At 45.3% G+C, this 24,113-nt stretch overlaps 1 protein-coding gene across 1 annotated transcript; it reads left to right on the forward strand.

The window, feature by feature from the left end:
* The first annotated feature begins 1,373 nt into the window (after nt 1-1,373).
* Nucleotides 1,374-23,365, forward strand: LOC149435700 (dynactin subunit 3-like). Its single transcript, XM_089662472.1, has 7 exons — nt 1,374-1,532; nt 3,109-3,193; nt 5,361-5,447; nt 7,912-7,995; nt 10,618-10,676; nt 17,534-17,593; nt 20,630-23,365. The coding sequence occupies exons 1-7, from the start codon at nt 1,449-1,451 to the stop codon at nt 20,717-20,719; spliced, it is 549 nt and encodes a 182-aa protein (XP_089518598.1). The 5' UTR covers nt 1,374-1,448; the 3' UTR covers nt 20,720-23,365.
* The last annotated feature ends 748 nt before the right edge of the window (nt 23,366-24,113 follow it).

Below are 24,113 nucleotides of genomic sequence, written 5' to 3' on the forward strand. Positions count from 1 at the left end.
TCGAACCAGTTGGAAAAATCTCAATCCGGTCGAACACAAAAAGAAACGAATTTCATTACGAATTTGAGGAAATAAAATGAGTAACTTAACAAATGGATCTAGAATGGTACATATATATAATAATAATAATAATAATAAAAAAAAATATAAACTATATAAATATATAAATAAAACAAAATAAAACTAATGAAAAAAATAATATATATATAATAATAATTAATAATATATAAATAATAAAAATATAAATAAAATATAATAAAATAAAAATAATGAAAAATATACATATATTATACTAATAATAATAATAATAATAATAATAATAATAAAAAATGCTAATAAATTTATTAAAAAAATATAAATATATAAATAAATATAATAAAATAACAATAATGAAAAAAATACACATATAATAATAATAATAATAATAATAACATTAATTAATTAATTACTCAAATAATTAATAAATATATAAGAATAATTCTAAACGAATTTGAAATATACAACAAATTGTAAACGTATCGCTGATTTCCTCCAAAGGCTGCGTGTATCAGAATATAGCCATCTTCCAAAAAACCTCGAATTTTGAAAAGAATAGAATACAACAGATGAGAAAATAAAGGAATAGAATAGAATGAATAGTACCGTCTTCTGAAACGAATTGCATTATGAATTTGAAGAAATAAAATTAGTAACTTAACAAAGGGATCCGGAATGATACAAGAGGAGTTATTATGTTCTGTGTTCTGCACATGTGCAGTGAGAGGAGGACGGACGTGGTCGGGGGGGGGTATCGGTAACCCCGGGGCAGATCTCCGGGAAGACCCCGATAACAATGAGATTTTGTAGGAAGAGCCGGATGAGGGATGACACCACCGCCAGGTTTTCAGTGCTGTGTCCTCACTGGATGTTCGGTTGTCACCAGAGCAGGAACAGGCGGAGAATCTTCCCTCGGGGACACCCCCCACCCCCGATGGAAGCTAAGGGGGGATTCCCTCACTTTGGAGAGATTTCTTCGTCTTTAGTGCAGGAGGTGAAGGAAATCTCAATGATGGGACACAGAAGGCAAAACATTAAAAAATGCTGACATGTGTTAACCTTCCACTACTTCTACCGAAGCTGACAACATGAGACTGGCTCCCCGTGTTACTCTCTGTACAGAACAGAAGGATAGATTTTTCGGGGTGTCACCTGTGCCGGAAGTGAGAGGAATGTCCTGCAGCCGGGGACACGCACAGTGATCAGGGCTGTCGGGGGGTGTGTTCCTCTCAGGCTCCGCCCATATACAGGCTCCAGCCCTTGCAGCCTATAGAGCTGAGTACAGAGGGAGGAGCCAGTGTTGTCAGCGCTGTCACGGGCATGTCCTCTCCCCCGGTGTCGTCACGTCCGGTCGGTGGAACGCAGGGCGGGGGTCGCCGGGTGATGATGCGATATCGGTGCGGCTGGCTGTGATGGCGGAGCTCCGGGAGTTGCAGTGCCGGCTGGAGGAGGTGGAGAGGCGGCTGTACGGGGAGAGCGGAGTGCCGGCCAGGAAGGTGATGTGTGCAATGCCACCCGCCGCCCTGTCCTTCCTCAGCATGTCACCATGACAACCCCGCCCCCAGGGGTCTCCCCCCATCGTCCTCTACCCCATGTTCCCCCCTCCCCACCAACATGGTCCCCTCCAACCTTAGTCCCCCCTCCCACCAAAATGATCCCCTCCATTCTCTGACCCCCCCATACTATGCCCCCCACCTGCCCACCAACATGATCCCCTCCATACTATGTCCCCCACCATGATCCCCTCCATACTATGTCCCCCACCAACATGATCCCCTCCATACTATGTCCCCCACCAACATGATCCCCTCCATACTATGTCCCCCACCAACATGATCCCCTCCATACTATGTCCCCCCCCCCCCACCTAAATGATCCCCTCCATACTATGCCTCCCATCCCTAGCAACATGGGCCCCTCCATACTATGTCCCCCTCCACCACCACTAACATGGGCCCCTCCATACTATGTCCCCCACCACCACCACTAACATGGGCCCCTCCATACTATGTCCCCCTCCACCACCACTAACATGGGCCCCTCCATACTATGTCCCCCACCACCACCACTAACATGGGCCCCTCCATACTATGTCCCCCACCACCACCACTAACATGGGCCCCTCCATACTATGTCCCCCACCACCACCACTAACATGGTCCTCTCCATTCTTTGCCCCCCACCAACATGGTCTCTTACATTCCCTCCCCTCCAACATGGTCTTCTCCATACTATGAACTACCCCACCCACGGACATGATTCCCCCACAACAACATTGCCCCCTCCATTCTATGCACCCCCCAACAACATGGTCTCCTCCATTCTATGCCCCCCCCCACCAACATGGTCCCCTCCATTCCATTCAATGCCCCTCCCACCAACATGGTCTCCTCCATTCTATGCCCTTCCCCCACCAACATGCCCCTCCCCCCAACATGGTCCCCTCCATACTATGCCCCGCCCCCACCAACATGGTCACCTCCATTCCATGCCCTCCCCACCAACATGGTCACCTCCATTCCATGCCCCCCCTCATAAACATGATCACCCCCCTTCCATGCCCCCCCCCCAACATGGTTGCCTCCATTCTATGCCCCCCCCCACCAACATGGTCTGATAGAATTCCATGCCTTATTCTATACTACCCCCATTCTATGCCCCCCCCCAACATGGTTGCCTCCATTCTTTGCCCCCACTTCCTCCCCACCAACATGGTCTCACCCCCTCTATAATCCAACACCCACCAATATGGTCCCCCCTCCTACTATGATCCCCCCCTCACCATGATCCGCTCCCTACTATGTCCTTCCCCCTTCTCATGCTTGGTCCCAGTATTCTAAGATGTCCCCCTCCTGTGATCCCAATCCCCCCTTCACCGGGTCCTCTCCACATTATGATTCCCCTCCCTCCCATGATTCCATTACCCCCCCCCCATAATTATAGCCCCCTCTGGTCTATGCCCCCTTTAATCCCAAGCAAGGCCTCTGTGTTCTATGATGATCCCGACCCCCCCCCCTTCCCGGAAATCATGTGTGGTGTCCTCCTCTGATCTCCTCTCTCCTCATCCTGCAGGTTGCGGACGGGTTGTTGAAGGTCCAGGTGTCTCTGGGGAACCTCGCCGGGAAGAGGGAGCGTGTGAAGACCCTGTACAAGAAGAGTGAGTGTCCCCACCAATCACTGCCAGATCCCTGCTCCGCCCACTTCCGGGTGGTCTCACTCCTCCTGCTGCATTCTGCATTGTGCCTGTGCCCATTTCCCTTGACTGCCTTGTGTCAGCCAATCACATGCAGCTTCTCCATAGAGGCAAAACATTTAATTTTCCTTTTTTTGGATTGGCTGTTGGGAGAGGAGTGGCCACAGCTGGGAGCTATAATATAAATCCTATACACATCGTCCTGGCAGTGGGAACCAAAACCCAAATCTCTCTATCTCCCGTCTGATCGATGTTTATAAACAATGTTACTTTGTATCTCTCCATCTCCCGTCTGATCGATGTTTATAAACAATGTTACTTTGTATCTCTCTATCTCCTGTCTGATCGATGTTTATAAACAATGTTACTTTGTATCTCTGCATCTCCCGTCTGATCGATGTTTATAAACAATGTTACTTTGTATCTCTCCATCTCCCGTCTGATCGATGTTTATAAACAATGTTACTTTGTATCTCTCTATCCCCCGTCTGATCGATGTTTATAAACAGTGTTACTTTGTATCTCTCTATCTCCCGTCTGATCGATGTTTATAAACAATGTTACTTTGTGTCTCTCTATTTCCCGTCTGATCGATGTTTATAAACAATGTTACTTTGTGTCTCTCTATTTCCCGTCTGATCGATGTTTATTAACATTGTTACTTTGTATCTCTCCATTTCCCATCTGATCGATGTTTATAAACAATGTTACTTTGTATCTCTCTATCTCCCGTCTGATCGATGTTTATAAACAATGTTACTTTGTATCTCTCTATCTCCCGTCTGATCGATGTTTATTAACATTGTTACTTTGTATCTCTCCATTTCCCATCTGATCGATGTTTATAAACAATGTTACTTTGTATCTCTCTATCTCCCGTCTGATCGATGTTTATAAACAATGTTACTTTGTATCTCTCTATCTCCCGTCTGATCGATGTTTATAAACAATGTTACTTTGTATCTTTCTATCTCCCCTCTGATCGATGTTTATAAACAATGTTACTTTGTATCTCTCCATCTCCCGTCTGATCGATGTTTATAAACAATGTTACTTTGTATCTCTCTATCTCCCGTCTGATCGATGTTTATAAACAATGTTACTTTGTATCTCTCCATCTCCCGTCTGATCGATGTTTATAAACAATGTTACTTTGTATCTCTATATCTCCCGTCTGATCGATGTTTATAAACAATGTTACTTTGTGTCTCTCTATTTCCCGTCTGATCGATGTTTATTAACATTGTTACTTTGTATCTCTCCATTTCCCGTCTGATCGATGTTTATAAACAATGTTACTTTGTATCTCTATATCTCCCGTCTGATCGATGTTTATAAACAATGTTACTTTGTATCTCTCCATCTCCCGTCTGATCCATATTTATAAACAATGTTACTTTGTTTCTCTCTATCTCCCGTCTGATCCATATTTATAAACAATGTTACTTTGTATCTCTCTATCTCCCGTCTGATCGATGTTTATAAACAATGTTACTTTGTATCTCTCTGCTCCTGTTCACATTGATGCAGTGCAGGACATGCAGTAGATCCTGTGCGTTTCCTGTATTGCAGGCACACTGTGTTCTGTGATCTGCTGCGGGTTTCAATTAATCGTTGCCAACACCCTAAAAGCAGATCGCAAACGCAGTGCGTTTTCCTAAACTGTATCGCATGAGCAGGGGCGGACTGACCATTTGGAAACTTGGGCACTGCCTGAGGGCCCGGGGTCAGTAGGGGGCCCCATGAGATGCCCCTGGTACCTTTTTCATAGGCTTTTTTGAGTTTGGGCAAGGACACAGGGGCCCCATGATCCCCTATTGCCCGGGAGCCCCTGATTGCACAGTTTGGGTAGGTCCTCATATAATTTTGGTAAAGTTGGTTGTAATGTGATCCTTCGGACACCACCATACATTATACAATCTGTGAAGTTTCTTTTTGATCTTCCAACAAGTCTGTAGTGCCAGGGACTGCCTGATTGGATACAGACTGACATGATAGATGAGGTAGGTTCTCATATATTGGTCGATCTAAGGTTGTTTAGAGATTGTATCATGTATGGTGAGTTGGATTTCCTGTGTATGATGATCTTGTTTCATTGGTTATCCATTTATCTCCTTTTGTTTGTTTTCAGTTGACGATCTGATCAAATATTTGGATCCTCACTACATCGATCGAGTGGCCGTTCCCGACTCCATGAAACTGGAATACATCCTGGCGGGTGAGTCTCCTCCCTCAGCGATAGGCTCACCGTACACGGTACAATCTGACCGTACAATCAGGGGCGGACTCACCATTTGGGAACTCGGGCACTGCCCAAGGGCCCGGGGTCAGTAGGGGGCCCCATGAGATGCCCCTGATACCTTTCATAGGCTCTTTTGGGTGTGGGTGAGGACACAGGGGACCCATGATCCCCTATTGCCCAGGGGCCCCATGAGTTGTCTCTCCTCCCCTGCGTACAATCCACATTAGATTTACCAGGACTGTGTAATATGAAGAGCCACGGGATCTGTCCAATCAATTTGCAGCCCTTCTCCTCTTCGGAAAGGTTTTACCTCTCTTCACAACCAGGCCGTTTTTTGCTATTCGCCACTGCGCTACTTTAACCTCTTCACGCCGGCCGAACGCAAACGTGCGGCCTCCTGGGGTCTGGGCCTAGACGCCGAGTGGCCACACATTTGCTCTCTATTAAAAAAGGACATATGTGCCGAGAGCGCGCACCCTGCCCGCCCCAAGCACACACGTCCGGTACTCACGGAAAGGTCTCGATCTCCTCCTTCAATCCGGACCTTTCCCGATCATGTGACGGGGCATCACGGTGGTCACATGACCCTAAATCCTGCCCCGCCTCCCGGCTTCTGAAACTCTTAAAGGGCCGGGAGACGCCGGCGTGACGGGGTTAACTGGTAATTGCACGGCCATGCAACGCTGAACCCAAAGGAAGTATATAAAAACTTTTTTCACACAAATAGAGCTTTCTTTTCCTGGTATTTGATTACCACTGTGTGGGGTTTTTTTTATGTTGTTATTATTATATAAACAAAAAAGACCCACATTTTTGAAAAAAAAAAAAACACTATTTTTTACCTTTTGCTATGAAATGTATCCAAAAAAAAACCCCACTCCTTTTTTCATAAATTATGGCCAAAATGGCTTTGGTAAAAAAAAAAAAATCCCAATAAGTGTATATTGATTGGTTTGTTCGAACGTTTTAGAGTCTACAAAACTATGGGATATATACTGGATTTTTTTTTATAATATGTATACTAGTAATTGCGGGGATCAGCAACCTATAATGAGATTGAGATCTGACACTAACTGACCATTGGGGGGAAGCTGACTAATTGCCACTGACATCTCTAGTGACACCAATACAGTGATGACATCTCTAGTGACACCAATACAGTGATGACATCTCCAGTGACATCAATACGGTGATCAGTGATGACCTCTCCAGTGACACCAATACGGTGATCAGTGATGACCTCTCCAGTGACACCAATACGGTGATCAGTGATGACCTCTCCAGTGACACCAATACGGTGATCAGTGATGACCTCTCCAGTGACACCAGTACGGTGATCAGTGATGACCTCTCCAGTGACACCAGTACGGTGATCAGTGATGACCTCTCCAGTGACACCAGTACGGTGATCAGTGATGGCATCTCCAGTGACACCAGTACGGTGATCAGTGATGACCTCTCCAGTGACACCAGTACGGTGATCAGTGATGACCTCTCCAGTGACACCAGTACGGTGATCAGTGATGACTTCTCCAGTGACACCAGTACGGTGATCAGTGATGACTTCTCCAGTGACACCAGTACGGTGATCAGTGATGACCTCTCCAGTGACACCAGTACGGTGATCAGTGATGACCTCTCCAGTGACACCAATACGGTGATCAGTGATGGCATCTCCAGTGACACCAATACGGTGATCAGTGATGACCTCTCCAGTGACACCAGTACGGTGATCAGTGATGACCTCTCCAGTGACACCAGTACGGTGATCAGTGATGACCTCTCCAGTGACACCAGTACGGTGATCAGTGATGGCATCTCCAGTGACACCAATACGGTGATCAGTGATGGCATCTCCAGTGACACCAATACGGTGATCAGTGATGGCATCTCCAGTGACACCAATACGGTGATCAGTGATGGCATCTCCAGTGACACCAATACGGTGATCAGTGATGGCATCTCCAGTGACACCAATACAGATATAATACTATGCTTGGTCATTGTACTAATGGCACTGGCTGGGAAGGGGTTAACATCTAGGGCGATCGAGCAGTTAAATGTGTGCCTAACAACGCAGAGCTCTGGGCTGTGATTGGATATAGCAGATCCCGGCCGTAAATCCTTGGCTGGGACTTGCTGACAGGCTCCCGCTGTGTACAGTCACAGCGGGTGCCGGTGGGTGGGGGGCGCACATGCGCGCCCTAAACCCCGAGGCAGGCAGCGACGTGCGGGTGCGTCACTTTGCCTGTGTGAGTGCTGGGGATGGGGATCAGGATGACTGCTGACGGAATTTATGATTTATTCTACATTTCTGATCCGTAAACTGCTGCGTGTCCCGCAGCTCTTCTGTCACCAGTAGTAGATGGATGGGGTAATGTAAGGAAGCCGTGCTGCTCGGGGTGTGACGCTGCATTTCTTTTTTTTTTTCCCCATTCAGAGGAGCCGTATATTCTGTCCCAGGCCGCCCTGCTGGAGCAGCTCCATTCCTTGCAGCCACTCCTGGACAGCGAACACATCAAAGGTAAGGTGCGACCCCCTGCGGACAGCCCCCAGCCATCCCGCTATGTCCTGACCGTTCAGACCAGACTAATCTGTCACCTGGGTTCCGTTCCCTGCGACGTCGGGACGTACGGGGGACGGAACTGGCGGGAAATTTTAAAATGTGAAAAAGTGACATTCACTAAATCCACTAAAATCACATAGTATAACATTCCTGTATCAAACCATTTCACATACATTTTGTCCCGAGTGCTTTGTCCGGCGCCCTGCCTGCATTTTTACTGTTCTTTCTGCCTGGAAACTGAGAAACGTCCATGGCGTCCAAAAAGCGTCCCTTTAGGTCAGACGCGGTTTTAGACCGGCTAGAGAACAGCGATAGTAAATCAGAACCACTTGCAGAATTGAGTGATAATGATTGGTGGGGGAAATTCCTCATCAGACACTGAAAACGATTCTGCGACTGAGCTCAGCGATGTGCGAACTTGGCGCTATATTTCACATTTCAGTGTTTTTGGTTTGATTATATTATTGAATTAAATTTATTATTATATTATTTTTTATGATTATTATAATTTATGATTTCGTGTTTCAAGTTTTATCCTCCCCGGGATGTTTACTAGACTCTTGTTCGGACAGATTTCAGTGAGTTATTCCTAAAAATTACAGGCTACAATAAAAAATATACGTATTTCCATGCAAAAAAATGTACCGCTTTGAGCACAGAAATATGGACATCATCAGACTGCTAGGGAGGTTAAAGGTTTACCCTGCATACAGCTATTGAGAGCCTGTAAGTGACTGCTAAACATCTGAATATCCCTTAAGGCTTGATATTACTCCATGAGGGTAGATGTATGCATTCTTGCCATATAGAGGTGGTCACGGAGTGTTCACTTTTATTTTTTATATTATTTTAATTTTATATATTTTTTTTTTTTTTGTTGCCTAAAATTGATTTACTTTGTTTATTTAAAAAAATGTTTTATATAATTAAATTTTATATTGTCTTTTATTTATTTTATTTTTTTGTTTTGAGTGTACACAATTTGTCAGTATTTATTAGTTTATAGTGTACACAGAGTGATTTTGCACGATTCACGTGTTACAGTTGAATCTATTTTATTTTGCACAGAATATAGTATATACTTATTTATTTTGAAGGTAATACACTATTTTAGTTTCATTTTTTCGAGGTATTCACTGGGTTCCGGAATGATGGAAATATTGAAGTTGGACACACCGGATTGAGAGATTTTTTTGGACTTGGAAATTTATTTATTTCTTTGGGACTTTTATTTATATTTTATGTTATGGTTTGATTTAATATTTTAAGTTAAGGATAAGAAAAAGGTTTTGAATATGGGTAAGCAAATATGCGGCCCCACTGAAAAAAATCCCAGTTCTATGAGGCCGCATATTTGTGTGACGTTGGCGGGAAGGGGTTAATATGACGCTAGGGGCGGGGCGCAGTGACATTTCTAGCCCAATCACTACCGAGAATCGACCCGCAGAAATTCCTTAACCACTTCCAGACCGGACACTTTCACCCCCTTCCTGACCAGGGCAATTTTCAGCTTTCAGCGCTATCACACTTTGAATGACAATTGCGCGGTCATGCAACACTGTACCCAAATTAATTTTTGACCATTTTTTTTGAGACAGATAAAGCTTTATTTTGGTGGTATTTATTCACCACTGGGATTTTTATTTTTTTTGCTATGTAAATGAAAAAGTCCAAAAATTTTGAACAAAAGTGTTTTTTTAATAAAATTTTGCAAATAAATAATATTTCATCATAAATCTTTGCCAAAATTTATTCCGTTATCTTTTTACTAAAAAAAAAATAAAAATTAGTTTATAACCAAAAATTATAATTTTTAAACATTTTTTTTTACATTTTTATTTTATTTTTTTATATTATTATTTTTTTTTTTTACATACTGTCACCCTAGCAGTACAGTGTCACCATGGTGACACTGTACTACTTGTGGGGGGTGATGAAGATTTTTTTTTTTTTTTTTTACACTGATTGCTTTTACACCCATATAGGATGTAAAAGCAATCATTTCTCTTTCTCTCTGTCTGCATTCCTGCACTCATTGAGAAGTACTGAGTGAGCTGTGATTGGTCACAGCTTGTCACATGGTACAAGGCTGTTGTGAATGGCCTTGTACCATGTGACCTCTGTGATCATTCACAGATTTCACACGTAGTAAGCAATGATGTCACAAGTGACATCTTCCTTACTACTTTGCATGTGATCACTGATTGGCCAATCAGTGATCACATGATCGGGACCTCGTACAGAGGTCCCGTCCGATCGGTGTTTCACTGTGTCCGGTGGACACAGCGGGCACGGTGCTGCCCGCTCCCAGGGAGCGCGCACAAGCAGGGTGAGGGGAGGTCGTTCATAAACGGCCCCCCGACCCTGCACTGCCACCGTCCGGCCGTTTATATGCAACAGCCGGTCGGGAAGTGGTTAATGATGACAGCACAGGGATGCAAAAGAGGCGTATCATGAAAGCAAAAGTACTTTGTTGGTTGGAAAGCTGGGGGGGAGGGGTTAAAAGGGAATATTTCATATGCATACATTACATAGTAAGATTTGTAAATCCGTTCTATTTTCTTGTGTTTCTCCCCCCAGCGGTTCCAGCTCAGGTCTCCAGGTTACAGACCCTGTCCCAGATCCACATCCAGCAACAGGTCTGTCATGTCTGTGATTGATGTACGGATAATACAGTATGGGAGCATTACTGACTACACATGCAGGGCCAGAACAATGGGGGGGCTACTCCTGGTACAGAACAATGGGGGGGCTACTCCTGGTACAGGACAATGGGGGGGCTACTCCTGGTACAGGACAATGGGGGGGCTACTCCTGGTACAGGACAATGGGGGGGCTACTCCTGGTACAGGACAATGGGGGGGCTACTGCTGGTACTGGTGTCATGTGAGGTTAGGGGGCACCCTAGAAAGTTCCTGCCGCTGCAACCTGACAGGAGTAGCAACCGCAGCATAGCTACTCCTGTCAGCGCTGAATGTCACAAGCCGAATCCGGAGAGCAGAAGAGAACCGCGAGGAGACGCTCTCTGTCCCCGCCAGCTCTTCTTCTGGAGTCCTGCTGCTGCTGATCTCTTCTGCATCAGGACTGTCAGATGGGGACGGTGCTGGGTTTGCAAACCTGTAAAGTCCCAATTTGACAGTCAGGTGTCCCCAGCCGTGATCCCATGTAGGAGCCGGGATCTCCCCCCACCGGCTGCCTGGCGGAAGTGTTAAATCCACTTGCCCTAGGCTCCTCCTAAATTCTAATGTACCCAGATGAGGGGGAGCCTGGGGGGGGGGGGGGATGGGAATTCACACAGCTACTACCACTGCATCTCAAATCTGTGTGTTTCATGGATGAAATTGCACTGGGGACAATGGGGGGGGGGGGGGGGCAAAGTAAGAAGCTGGAGATTAGAGTGTGCTTGGGTGGGAGGATTAGTGATGGATTTGGAGGGGGGAGGGATTTATGTAGGGGAGTGATTTAAGAGGGGGGAGGGTGGTGTTTTTTGGGGGGACATCTGTGCAGGGAGGGGATTTGTGCTGGTGAGGGATTTTATTTTATTAAATTTTTATTATTTTTTTGGGGGGGGGGGGGGATTTGAGTTAGGAAGGGGGAATTGAGGGGGAGGATTTGTGCTAGGAGGGGAGACTTGTGCTGAGGGAAAGATTTATGCTCATGTGGAAATTAGGGGGGGGGGGGGTGGTAGAGGATTTGTGATAGGAGGTGGGATTTGAGGGGGGGAGGGTGTTTGTCCTGAGGAGTCCCTTGTGCTGAGAAGGGACATTTTAATTTTTTTTTTTTTTTTGGGGGGGGGAGAATTTGTGCTAGGAAGGGCGATTTGAGGGAGGAGGATGTGTGCTAGTATGGATAAATAGGGGGATATGCGCTGGGGGAGGATTTGTGCTTGTGGGGGTATATGGGGGTCTTTGTGCTAGGAAGGGAATTTTGTTTTGGGGAGGAGGGATTTGTGTTTTTGTGTTAAGAGGGATTTGAGGGGGGAGGATTTCTGCTAGTAGGGGGATTTATGTTTGGGGGGGAGAAGATGACCCCGTAGGAGAGATTTTGAGTGATATTAACCCACCAGAGACTGCAAATATATTCTTGTTGCGACACATACTTACAGGTGAAACTCGAAAAATGAGAATATGGTGCATTCATTCATTTATTTCAGTGCAGCAACTTAAAAGGTGAAACTAATATATGAGACTCATTCCATGCAAAGCAAGATAGTTCAAGCCGTGATTTGTCATCATTGTGATGATTATGGCTTCCAGCTCATGAAAACCCCAAATCCACAATCTCAGAAAATGAGAATATTCCATGCAATCAATAAAACAAGGATTGTACATAGAACAATATTGGACCTCTGAAAAGTAGAAGCTGCATATGTACTCAGTACTTGGTTTGGGCCCCTTTTGCAGCAATTACTGCCTCAATGCGGCGTGGCATGGAAGCTATCAGCCTGTGGCACTGCTGAGGTGTTATGGAAGACCAGGATGCTTCAATAGCGGCCTTCAGCTCTTCTGCATTGTTCGGTCTCATGTCTCTCATCTTTCTCTTGGCAATGCCCCATAGATTCTCTATGGGGTTCAGGTCAGGCGAGTTTGCTGGCCAATCAAGCACAGTAATCCCACGGTCATTGAACCAGGTTTTGGTGCTTTTGGCAGTGTGGGCGGAGCCAAGTCCTGCTGGAAAATGAAGTCAACATCCCCATAAAGCTAGTCTGTGGAAGGAAGCATGACGGGCTCCAAAATCTCCTGGTAGACGGCTGCTCTGACCCTGGACTTAATGAAGCACAGTGGACCAACACCAGCAGATGACATGGCTCCCCAAATCAACACAGACTGTGGAAACTTTACACTGGACTTCAAGCATCTTGCAGTGTGTGCCTCTCCATTCTTCCTCCATACTCGGGGTCCTTGGGCCTCTCCATTCTTCCTCCATACTCGGGGTCCTTGTGCCTCTCCATTCTTCCTCCATACTCGGGGTCCTTGGGCCTCTCCATTCTTCCTCCATACTCGGGGTCCTTGGGCCTCTCCATTCTTCCTCCATACTCTGGGTCCTTGGGCCTCTCCATTCTTCCTCCATACTCGGGGTCCTTGGGCCTCTCTATTCTTCCTCCATACTCGGGGTCCTTGGGCCCCTCCATTCTTCCTCCATACTCGTGGTCCTTGGGCCTCTCCATTCTTCCTCCATACTCGGGGTCCTTGGGCCTCTCCATTCTACCTCCATACTCGGGGTCCTTGGGCCTCTCCATTCTTCCTCCATATTCGGGGTCCTTGGGCCTCTCCATTCTTCCTCCATATTCGGGGTCCTTGGGCCTCTCCATTCTTCCTCCATACTTGGGGCCCTTGGGCCTCTCTATTCTTCCTCCATACTCTGGGTCCTTGGTTTCCAAATGAGATGCAAAAGTTGCTCTCATCAGAACAGAGGACTTTGGACCACTGAGCAACAGACCAGGTCTGTTTTTCTTTAGCCCAGGTAAGACGCTTCTGACATTGTTTGTTGTTCAGGAGCGGCTTGACGAGGAATATGACATTTGAAGCCCATGTCCAGTATCCGTCTGTGTGTGGTGGCTCTTGATGCACTGACTCCAGCCTCAGTCCACTCCTTGTGAAAGTCCCCAACACTTTTGAATGGCCTTTTGCTGACAATCCTCTCCAGGCTGCGGTCATCCCTGCTGCTTGTGCACCTTTTTCTTCCACACTTTTCCCTTCCACATAACTTTCTATTAATGTGCTTTGATACAGCACTTTGGGAACATCCAACTTCTTCTGCAATGACCTTTTGAGGCTTTCCCTCCTTATGGAGGGTGTCAATGATGGTGTCAGGTCAGCAGTCTTTCCCATGATTGTGATTCCTACTGAACCAGACTGAGAGACCATTTAAAGGCTCAGGAACCCTTTGCAGGTGTTATGGCTGAATGAGCTGATTAGAGTGGGACACTTTGAGCCGAGAATATTCCACCTTTTCACAATATTCTCATTTTCTGAGATTGTGGATTTGGGGTTTTCATGAGCTGTAAGCCATAATCATCACAATGATGACAAATCACGGCTTGAACTATCTTGCTTTGCATGTAATGAGTCTCATATATTAGTTTCACCTTTCAAGTTGCTGCACTGAAATAAATGAACTTTTGCACAATATTCTAATTTTTCGACTTTCACCTGTATATAGGCCCAGTCTTATATATTTATATATAATATATATTTATGCAGCTTCGGAACAAGGTGAATTGCTGAAATTAACTTCCAATTTTTTGGGTAGGGCTCCATAGAGACCCTACAATTGATCATAGCCACCCTGAATTTGGAACTGAGTGCCGCAGACTTTAGCTGTGCAATCTGCTGATCAATTGCTTGATTACTTTCTATTAGAGTACAATCAAGCAACTAATCAGCAGATTGCACAGCTAAAGTTTGCAATATTTTAGCATTCACGTCTAAAAGGATGTGGCATGCTCCCGACCAGGGACAGGAGGCCGTTGTGTGCACACATGAAGGCTGCACAATAGGAAGACATCTGCACCACCCACCAGCTGACATGGTAGGAAGCATGTGCCAGTACAATACATGCATGCAAAGGTTCATGGGACATTTAGTCCTGACATAATAACTGGGGAAGCGCTATGGTAGGCAGGCAGTGCTGGGCACATGTCTGAAAGGCAAAAGAAAATGTTAGCAGCTATTTAACCACTTCAAGTCCAGGCCAATTTTCAGCTTTCAGCACTGTCGCACTTAAATGACAATTGCGCGGTCATGCAACACTGAATTTTTTAGCATTTTTTTGAGACAGAAAAAGCTTTATTTTGGTGGTATTTATTCACCACTGGGATTTTTATTTTTTTCTTATGTAAATGAAAAATTCCAAAAATTTTGAAAAAAAGTGTTTTTCTTATAAAATTTTGCAAATAAATAATATTTCATCATCTTGGACAAAAATGTATTGAGTTATCTTTTTAGTAAAAAAAAATAACCCAAATTAGTTTATAACCAAAAATTTATAATTTTTTTTTCAAAAATGTTTTACATTTTTATTAAATTTTTTTTTTTTAAATATACTGTACTACTTGTGGGGGGTGATGATGATTTTTTTTTTACACTGTATGTAAAAAGTGTATTCGTCTATCTTTTTAGTAAAAAAAAATAACCCAATTAGTTTATAACCAAAAATTATAATTTAAAAAAAAAAAAAAATCACATTTTTATCTAATTTTTTTTCATATTTGTTTTTTTTTTTTTAAAACATACTGTCACCCTAGCAGTACAGTTTCACCATACAGTAGTGACACTGTACTACTTGTGGGGGGTGATGAAGATTTTTTTCTTTTTACACTGATTGCTTTTATACCCATAAAGGCTGTAAAATCAATAATTTCTCCTTCTCTCTGGCTGCATTCTTGAAGCCATTAAGAACTACTGAGTGAGCTGTGATTGGTCACAGCTTGTCACATGGTACAAGGCTGTTGTGAATAGCCCTGTATCATGTGATCTCTGTGATCATTCACAGATTTCACACTTAGTAAGCAATGATGTCAGAAGTGACATCTTGCTTACTACTCTGCATGTGATCACTGATTGGCCAATCACACAGAGGTCCCGTACAGCGATCGGTGCGGAGGTCACAGCGGGCACCGGAACGTGATGCTGCGCGCTCCCAGGCTAAAATGGCCCGCCCCTGCACTGCTCCCATCTGGCCGTTTATATACATAGGCCGGACGGTGTTCCACTGTGTCCGGAGGACACAGTGGGCACCGGATCGTGGTGCTATACGCTCCCAAGGAGTGTGCACAATCAAAAATGGTGGGCGCAGTTTATGAACGGCAACCCGCCCCTGCACTGCCACCGTCCGGCCGTTTATATACAGCGGCCGGATGGGAAGTGGTTAAAAAAAAAAATTCAGTTTACAAAATTATTATTATTATACAGGATTTATATTATTATTATTCAGGATTTATATTATTATTATTCAGGATTTATATTATTATTATACAGAATTTATATTATTATACAGGATTTATATTATTATTATTATTCAGGATTTATATTATTATTATACAGAATTTATATTATTATACAGGATTTATATTATTATTATTATTCAGGATTTATATTATTTTATTATTATTATTATTATTATTCAGGATTTATATTATTATTATACAGGATTTATATTATTATTATTATACAGGATTTATATTATTATTATTATTCAGGATTTATATTATTTTATTATTATTATTCAAGATTTATATTATTATTATTATTATTCAGGATTTATATTATTATTATACAGGATTTATATTATTATTATACAGGATTTATATTATTATTATTATTCAGGATTTATATTATTATTATTATTCAGGATTTATATTATTTTATTATTATTATTATTATTATTATTATTCAGGATTTATATTATTATTATACAGGATTTATATTATTATTATTATTATACAGGATTTATATATTATTATTATACAGGATTTATATATTATTATTATTATTATTATTATTATTATACAGGATTTATATTATTATTATTATTCAGGATTTATATATTATTTTATTATTATTATTATTATTATACAGGATTTATATATTATTATTATTATTATTATACAGGATTTATATATTATTATTATACAGGATTTATGGCGTCAACAGTTTGCTCAGCGCTGTACAATATAACGGGAGACAATACAGCAACAATACAGTTCAATACAAGAGGGACAGGAGGGCCCTGATCCTGGGAGCTGACAATCATATAAGAGGAAATGAACGTTTATCATGAAAGGTGTAATATTACTTTTGACGCGCTTCCTGTCCCTGTGACAGCAGGAAAAGAAGTTAGGGGGACTGTTTTCCATGGGACAGGAAGACAGACCGTGAGAACCCGATGCAGGGTCTAACCTTTTTCCATTGTACTGATAAGGAAACGTTCTGCCAATCTGGCCATACATTATACAATATTGTACAATCTTCTTTAGCTTTACCAACACCATTTAATATGAAGGCAGACTTTCTAACTAGTATCCAGTCAGGCAGGTCCTCATACTACATCGTTGGTGGCAGATCTAAAGGAGATTGTACAATCAGGTTATAATGTGTGTGGTGATCTTTACTCTGTTAGCCTGTGAAGGGGGGGGGAGGTAAGTTGTAGGGGTTCCATTCAAAACGGAGTTGGGCTGGAAGTAGCCAACGGGGATGGATTTACTAAAACCGGAGCGCTCAGAATCCGGTGCAGCTGTGCGTGGGAGCCAATCGGCTTCCAACTTCAGCTTGTTCAGTTAAGCTGTAGCAATGAAACCTGGAAGCTGATTGGTTTCTGTGTAGAGCTGCACCGGATTTTGCACCATGCAGCTTTAGTAAATATCCCCCAGTATGTCCAGCTATGGATGTGAGCGACTGTAGGCTCAGTGGTTCACACAGCTCTGTAATCATTTGCAACCCTTGCAGACGTTGCGCTGCCGGTGACCCGCCTTCATTTCGAGTGTTTCTTCCTCTAGGACCAGTGTGAGGAGATCTCTGCTGAGACCAAGAAGCTGCTGGAGGACTATAACAAGCTTGTATCCTTTGTATGGAGACTTCAGGGACTGTGCGTAGGGACCGTGCGTAGGGGCCGGCATGGCTCTGGTTCTGTAGATTGCTTGTTGCCTGGCACACACCGGTTCACACTCACCATCCAACTGCTGTCACACGAGAGCCGCCTTGTTACAGGAGAGTGTTAGAGTCTGCGGCTGTATTATAAGAGATTGTAAAAGACACTTCTTCTTTTTATATTACAATTTATAGAAGAATACAGCCGCAGAGCTACGGAGTGGCAGCACAATACATGGCATCTTCACAAGCAATAGAGCAATGATCAATCTTGCATTTTTGTCCTTTTTTTTAAATTTTTGCACTTACAGTATATCTGTACAATGACAAGCTAAAAACTGATTGTTATATAATTAGTGTGATTGGCTACTAGCAGTAGAGCTGTGAGTTCAGATGAGCCCCGGCGCATGCACTTGAGACCCTTATATCTGCCCCGGCGCATGCACTTGAGACCCTTATATCTGCCCCCGCGCATGCACTTGAGACCCTTATATCTGCCCCAGCTCATGCACTTGAGACCCTTATATCTGCCCCGGCGCATGCACTTGAGACCCTTATATCTGCCCCGGCGCATGCACTTGAGACCCTTATATCTGCCCCGGCGCATGCACTTGAGACCCTTATATCTGCCCCCGCGCATGCACTTGAGACCCTTATATCTGCCCCAGCGCATGCACTTGAGACCCTTATATCTGCCCCAGCGCATGCACTTGAGACCCTTATATCTGCCCCGGCGCATGCACTTGAGACCCTTATATCTGCCCCCGCGCATGCACTTGAGACCTTGTGTCAGCCCCGGCACGTGCACTTGAGACCCTTAGACTTGCCCCAGCAGGCCAGCACTTGAGACCTTAAGTCTGCCCTGGCGTGTGCACTTGAGACCCTTAGATCTGCCCCAGCACATGCACTGGAGACCTTGGCTCGGCCCCCCGGCGCACGCACTGGGGACCTTGGCTCTGTCCCCCGGCATGCTCACTGGGGACCTCGGCTCGGCCCCTGAATTTGAATTAACCCCAAGCCCTGTACCTGCAGACCTTAGACCAGCCCTAATACATGCATCTTAGACCCCAGATCAGCCCCAGGGTGTCTTCAGGCCAATGCAATCAAATGCAAGATCAGACCCTGTGCCTATAGGAAGACAGGGTACCTGTGCAGTGCAAAAATTATGAGTGCAGCGCTTATTCGTATCTAATAGAACCGTAATACAATATATACTCAATCCCCAAAATAAATCCAAGATACTCAATACATATACAGTGTCATGCATGTATTCCCTCATGGGGAATATCTCGTGCAAAAACGTGAAAATAAAGTAATATATACTATAATAACATATATACTAATAATAAACAGTGCCACACAAAGTGCACAAAGGAATAAACGATCGTACAAATACGAGAAAAGTCCAAAGTTAATAATAATAATACTGATGATGCTGTGCTTAATGATGAACTTCACACTCCACTCTTCATGCAGAATTATGTGCAGTGTATGTGATTCACACGTGACAATCCTTAACGGCCAAAATGCCCCCTCACCTCCTTCCTTAGACCCCAAGGGGCCGGCACGCTTTCAGGGTCACACCATCCTATCAGTATGGATCACTCTCTAGAAGATATCTTCCTCCTCCAGCGTCCACCAGTTTAGCAGCCAGCTCCTCCCAGGGTCATAGTAAGACACAAGCAGAGACCCTCCATAGTGCAACCAGTAATTTTTTTGGTAATAGGTATAAAAAGTAGATTTCCACTCACAAAACGATGAATCTTCCAGCCTCCTACCACATGCTATGGGTGTACTGCATGGGTAATACACAGGGTGTTCCAATATGGCCCCCACGCCGGAAATGACGTCACCGCGATTACCGGAAGCTCCTCCCCACGTACCGACTAGTTGCTTCATCAGGGTCACGAAGTGGGCGTGACGCAACTAGTCGGTACGTGGGGAGGAGCTTCCGGTAATCGCGGTGACGTCATTTTCGGTGTCGGGGACAAGATGGTAGACCTACACAAGGCTGGACTGGGCTACCAAACTATGGCCAAGCAGCTTGGTGAGAAGGTGACAACAGTCGGTGCAATCATTCACAAATGGAAGAAACACAAAACAACTGGGGATCAAATACTGATTTCCTTCACTGTAACTGCCGTTATTCCTCTTTTTAAACCCAACCAGTGTCATTTAATGCGTAATATACTTTACGCATCTGGTGAGTGCGCTATTTTACCACATGATATTGGAGCACTATTTGTGGATTCTACAGCTTATTTGCACCTAGACCGGCACAGACTGTCACTTTTCTTGGTATATATAGATTCCCGGACAATAGTAATGTTTTCTTCGTAGCGCTGCACCTATTTACTTATACATGGGGAAGACCAGTATATTGCTGTTTCTCCTCCCCCAGCTCTCTGTGCAGCTGTCCAGCTCGCCGATTACAAAAAGAAACTGCCACTAAATGACAAGAGACCACTAGAGACTGCTCCTGAGCTGCAGCACGTTGCCTGCAATTTATAAAATACTGTCATGTGACAGGTGAGTGCTGCCAAGAGACTTGCTTTCAGAATACAGCAGACAGTCTTGGTACAGCTCACTAAATAGGGAAGGCAGAGGAGCAGCATGACAGCCAGGGGAATAGACTCCTGAAGGAGGTCAGCGATGGTGATCTGATTTGTTGCCACCGCCAGCGGTAACTTCTATCAACCTGTCAGCTGTCCTTCGCCTACAGTTGTCACCAGGGGCGGACCGACAACTCATGGGGCCCCCGGGCAATAGGGGATCATGGGGCCCCTGTGTCCTTTCCCAAACTCAAAAAAGCCTATGAAAAAGGTACCAGGGGCATCTCATGGGGCCCCCTACTGACCCCGGGCCCTCGGGCAGTGCCCGAGTTTCCAAATGGTCAGTCCGCCCCTGGTTGTGACCTGTGAATGATGAAAGCTGTGCTGCGGGTCATGGCGGGGATATTGTCATTGTGTGAACGAGGCCGTGTGCTCCTTAACCAGCCGCCTCAGACTCTTCTCCTCTCCAAACAGTTTGTCATGTGGGATGAGACTCTAATCAAGATGGAGGCAGCCAAACAAGTGAAACCTGCATCCGAGTGACTCCGCCCCCTTTCTCTGTAACCGCCCCCCCCCCCCACATTATTTATACTAACGGCGCCGTCTACCATGTATACAAATCGCTGCTTCTAGCATGACCCCGCTACTGGGTTTTATTGTAATATGATTTGTCACATTGGACCCCCCCCCTCTCCGGCTGTCATAGGTGGGGAGCTGATCTGAGCTGGCCCCTGGCTGGGGAAGGGTTCATAAAGAGGGGTGCGCTACTGCAAGGGTGGCGATACGCCTGCTGACCCGGGGTGATGTACAGTCTGCAGGTAATCGGGCATCCAGCTCCTGTTAAAAAATTGTATTTATTGATTGACTTCCTTGTTCTTCCTCCTAGTGGTGAATATTGTGTATTACATCCAATAAAATCCAACATTATGTCACCTGCATTCCTTGTCTGCTGGATCTACAGAACTGTCACTGTATTGTACGGGGTGTCCTATAGAGAGCCATGACTACTGTACCCCCCCCCCCCCATACATCACCTGAGATGAGGGGTGTCCTATAGAGAGCCATGACTACTGTGTGTACCCCCCCCCTCCATACATCACCTGAGATGAGGGGTATCCTATAGAGCCATGACTACTGTATGTACCCCCCCCCCCCCCATACATCACCTGAGATGAGGGGTATCCTATAGAGCCATGACTACTGTGTGTACCCCCCCCCCCATACATCACCTGAGATGAGGGGTATCCTATAGAGCCATGACTACTGTATGTACCCCCCCCCCATACATCACCTGAGATGAGGGGTATCCTATAGAGCCATGACTACTGTGTGTACCCCCCCCCCCATACATCTCCTGAGATGAGGGGTATCCTATAGAGAGCCATGACTACTGTATGTACCCCCCCCCATACATCACCTGAGATGAGGGGTATCCTATGGAGCCATGACTACTGTGTGTACCCCCCCCCCCATACATCTCCTGAGATGAGGGGTATCCTATAGAGCCATGACTACTGTGTGTACCCCCCCCCCCCCCCATACATCTCCTGAGATGAGGGGTATCCTATAGAGAGCCATGACTACTGTATGTACCCCCCCCCATACATCTCCTGAGATGAGGGGTATCCTATAGAGAGCCATGGCTACTGTGTGTACCCCCCCCCCCATACATCACCTGAGATGAGGGGTATCCTATAGAGAGCCATGGCTACTGTATGTACCCCCCCCCCAATACATCACCTGAGATGAGGGGTATCCTATAGAGAGCCATGACTACTGTATGTACCCCCCCCCCAATACATCACCTGAGATGAGGGGTATCCTATAGAGCCATGACTGTACTGTATGTACCCCCCCCCCCCATACATCACCTGAGATGAGGGGTATCCTACAGAGAACCATGACCACTGTATGTACCCCCCCCATACATCACCTGAGATGAGGGGTATCCTATAGAGAGCCATGACTACTGTATGTACCCCCCCCATACATCACCTGAGATGAGGGGTATCCTATAAAGAGCCATGGCTACTGTATGTACCTCCCCCCCATACATCACCTGAGATATGGGGTATCCTATAGAGAGCCATTACTATACTGTATGTACCCCCCCATACATCACCTGAGATGAGGGGTATCTTATAGAGAGCCATGACTACTGTATGTACCCCCCCCCCATACATCACCTGAGATGAGGGGTATCCTATAGAGAGCCATGACTACTGTATGTACCCCCCCCCATACATCACCTGAGATGAGGGGTATCCTATAGAGAGCCATGACTACTGTATGTACCCCCCCCCATACATCACCTGAGATGAGGGGTGTCCTATAGAGAACCATGACTACTGTATGTACCCCCCCCATACATCACCTGAGATGAGGGGTATCCTATAGAGAGCCATGACTACTGTATGTACCCCCCCCATACATCACCTGAGATGAGGGGTGTCCTATAGAGAACCATGGCTACTGTATGTACCCCCCCCCCCATACATCACCTGAGATGAGGGGTATCCTATAGAGAGCCATGGCTACTGTATGTACCCCCCCCATACATCACCTGAGATGAGGGGTATCCTATAGAGAGCCATGACTACTGTATGTACCCCCCCCCATACATCACCTGAGATGAGGGGTGTCCTATAGAGAACCATGACTACTGTATGTACCCCCCCCATACATCACCTGAGATGAGGGGTATCCTATAGAGAGCCATGACTACTGTATGTACCCCCCCCATACATCACCTGAGATGAGGGGTATCCTATAGAGAGCCATTACTATACTGTATGTACCCCCCCATACATCGCCTGAGATGAGGGGTATTCTATGGAGAGCCATGACTGTACTATACGTACCCCCCCCATACATCACCTGAGATGAGGGGTATTCTATAGAGCCATGTCTGTACTGTATGTAACCCCCCCCCCCCCCCCCCCATAATCACCTGAGATGAGGGGTAGGGGTGGTGTCATGTAGTAGGGGGTGTGCAGCAGAGAAAGAATTCATCTGATAACTCCACCATGGTCCTTCCATTCCTCTGTCCACCAATGGGGAGGGATGTCCTCTGTACTCTGTTTATTCACCCATGAAGTATAATAAAGGAATCATTCCTCTGTACGATGTTACATTGTATCCGACTGTTCCGGGAGGATTCTGCAGACAGAATAAAATACTGGAATTGTGGTGTCTGAGTTTTATTATTGTGGTGTTTATATGACTGTGTGTCTGACATAGAGAGGAGAGGAGTACAGAGGTACAATGAGAATGCTGGGACCAGGACACAGACTGCATCTCTCTACAGTATCTCCCAGAAGTGAGTCCCCTCCCCCCTTCTGGGAGATACTGTACATCTAAACCTCCCCCCATATACAGAGTAACCCCTTCCCTGCTCTACACCTCCCCCCCACACACACACACTCTACTTACATCTATACCCCCCCACTATATATACCTCCCCCCAACTATATACATCTAGTGGGGAGAGGTGTAGAGCGGGTAAGGGGCTACTCTGTATATAGTGGGGGGGTGTAGAGCAGGGAAGGGGTTAATCTATGTAGTGGGGGGTGTAGATGTATGTAGTGGGAGGGGGGGTAGAGCAGGGAAGGGGTTAATATATATATAGTGGGGGGTGTAGATGTATGTAGTGGGAGGGGGGGGTAGAACATGGAAGGGGTCAATATGTATATAGTGGGGGGGATCCAGGTGTATATAGTGGGGGGGGGGATGTAGATGTATATAGTTGGGGGGGGTAGAGCAGGGAAGGGGTTAATCTGTGTAGTGGGGGGTGTAGATATATGTAGTGGGAAGGGGGGTAGAGCAGGCTGGGGGTTAATATGTATATAGTGGGGGGTGTAGATGTATATAGTGTAGGGGGTAGATGTACATAGTGTGGGGGGGGGATGTAGATGTATATAGTGGAGGGGGTGTAGAT

The sequence above is a fragment of the Staurois parvus genome, unplaced genomic scaffold, assembly GCF_062004578.1.
Source record: "Staurois parvus isolate SC_StPar_1 unplaced genomic scaffold, SC_StPar_1.0 ptg001479l, whole genome shotgun sequence".
NCBI lineage: Eukaryota > Metazoa > Chordata > Amphibia > Anura > Ranidae > Staurois > Staurois parvus.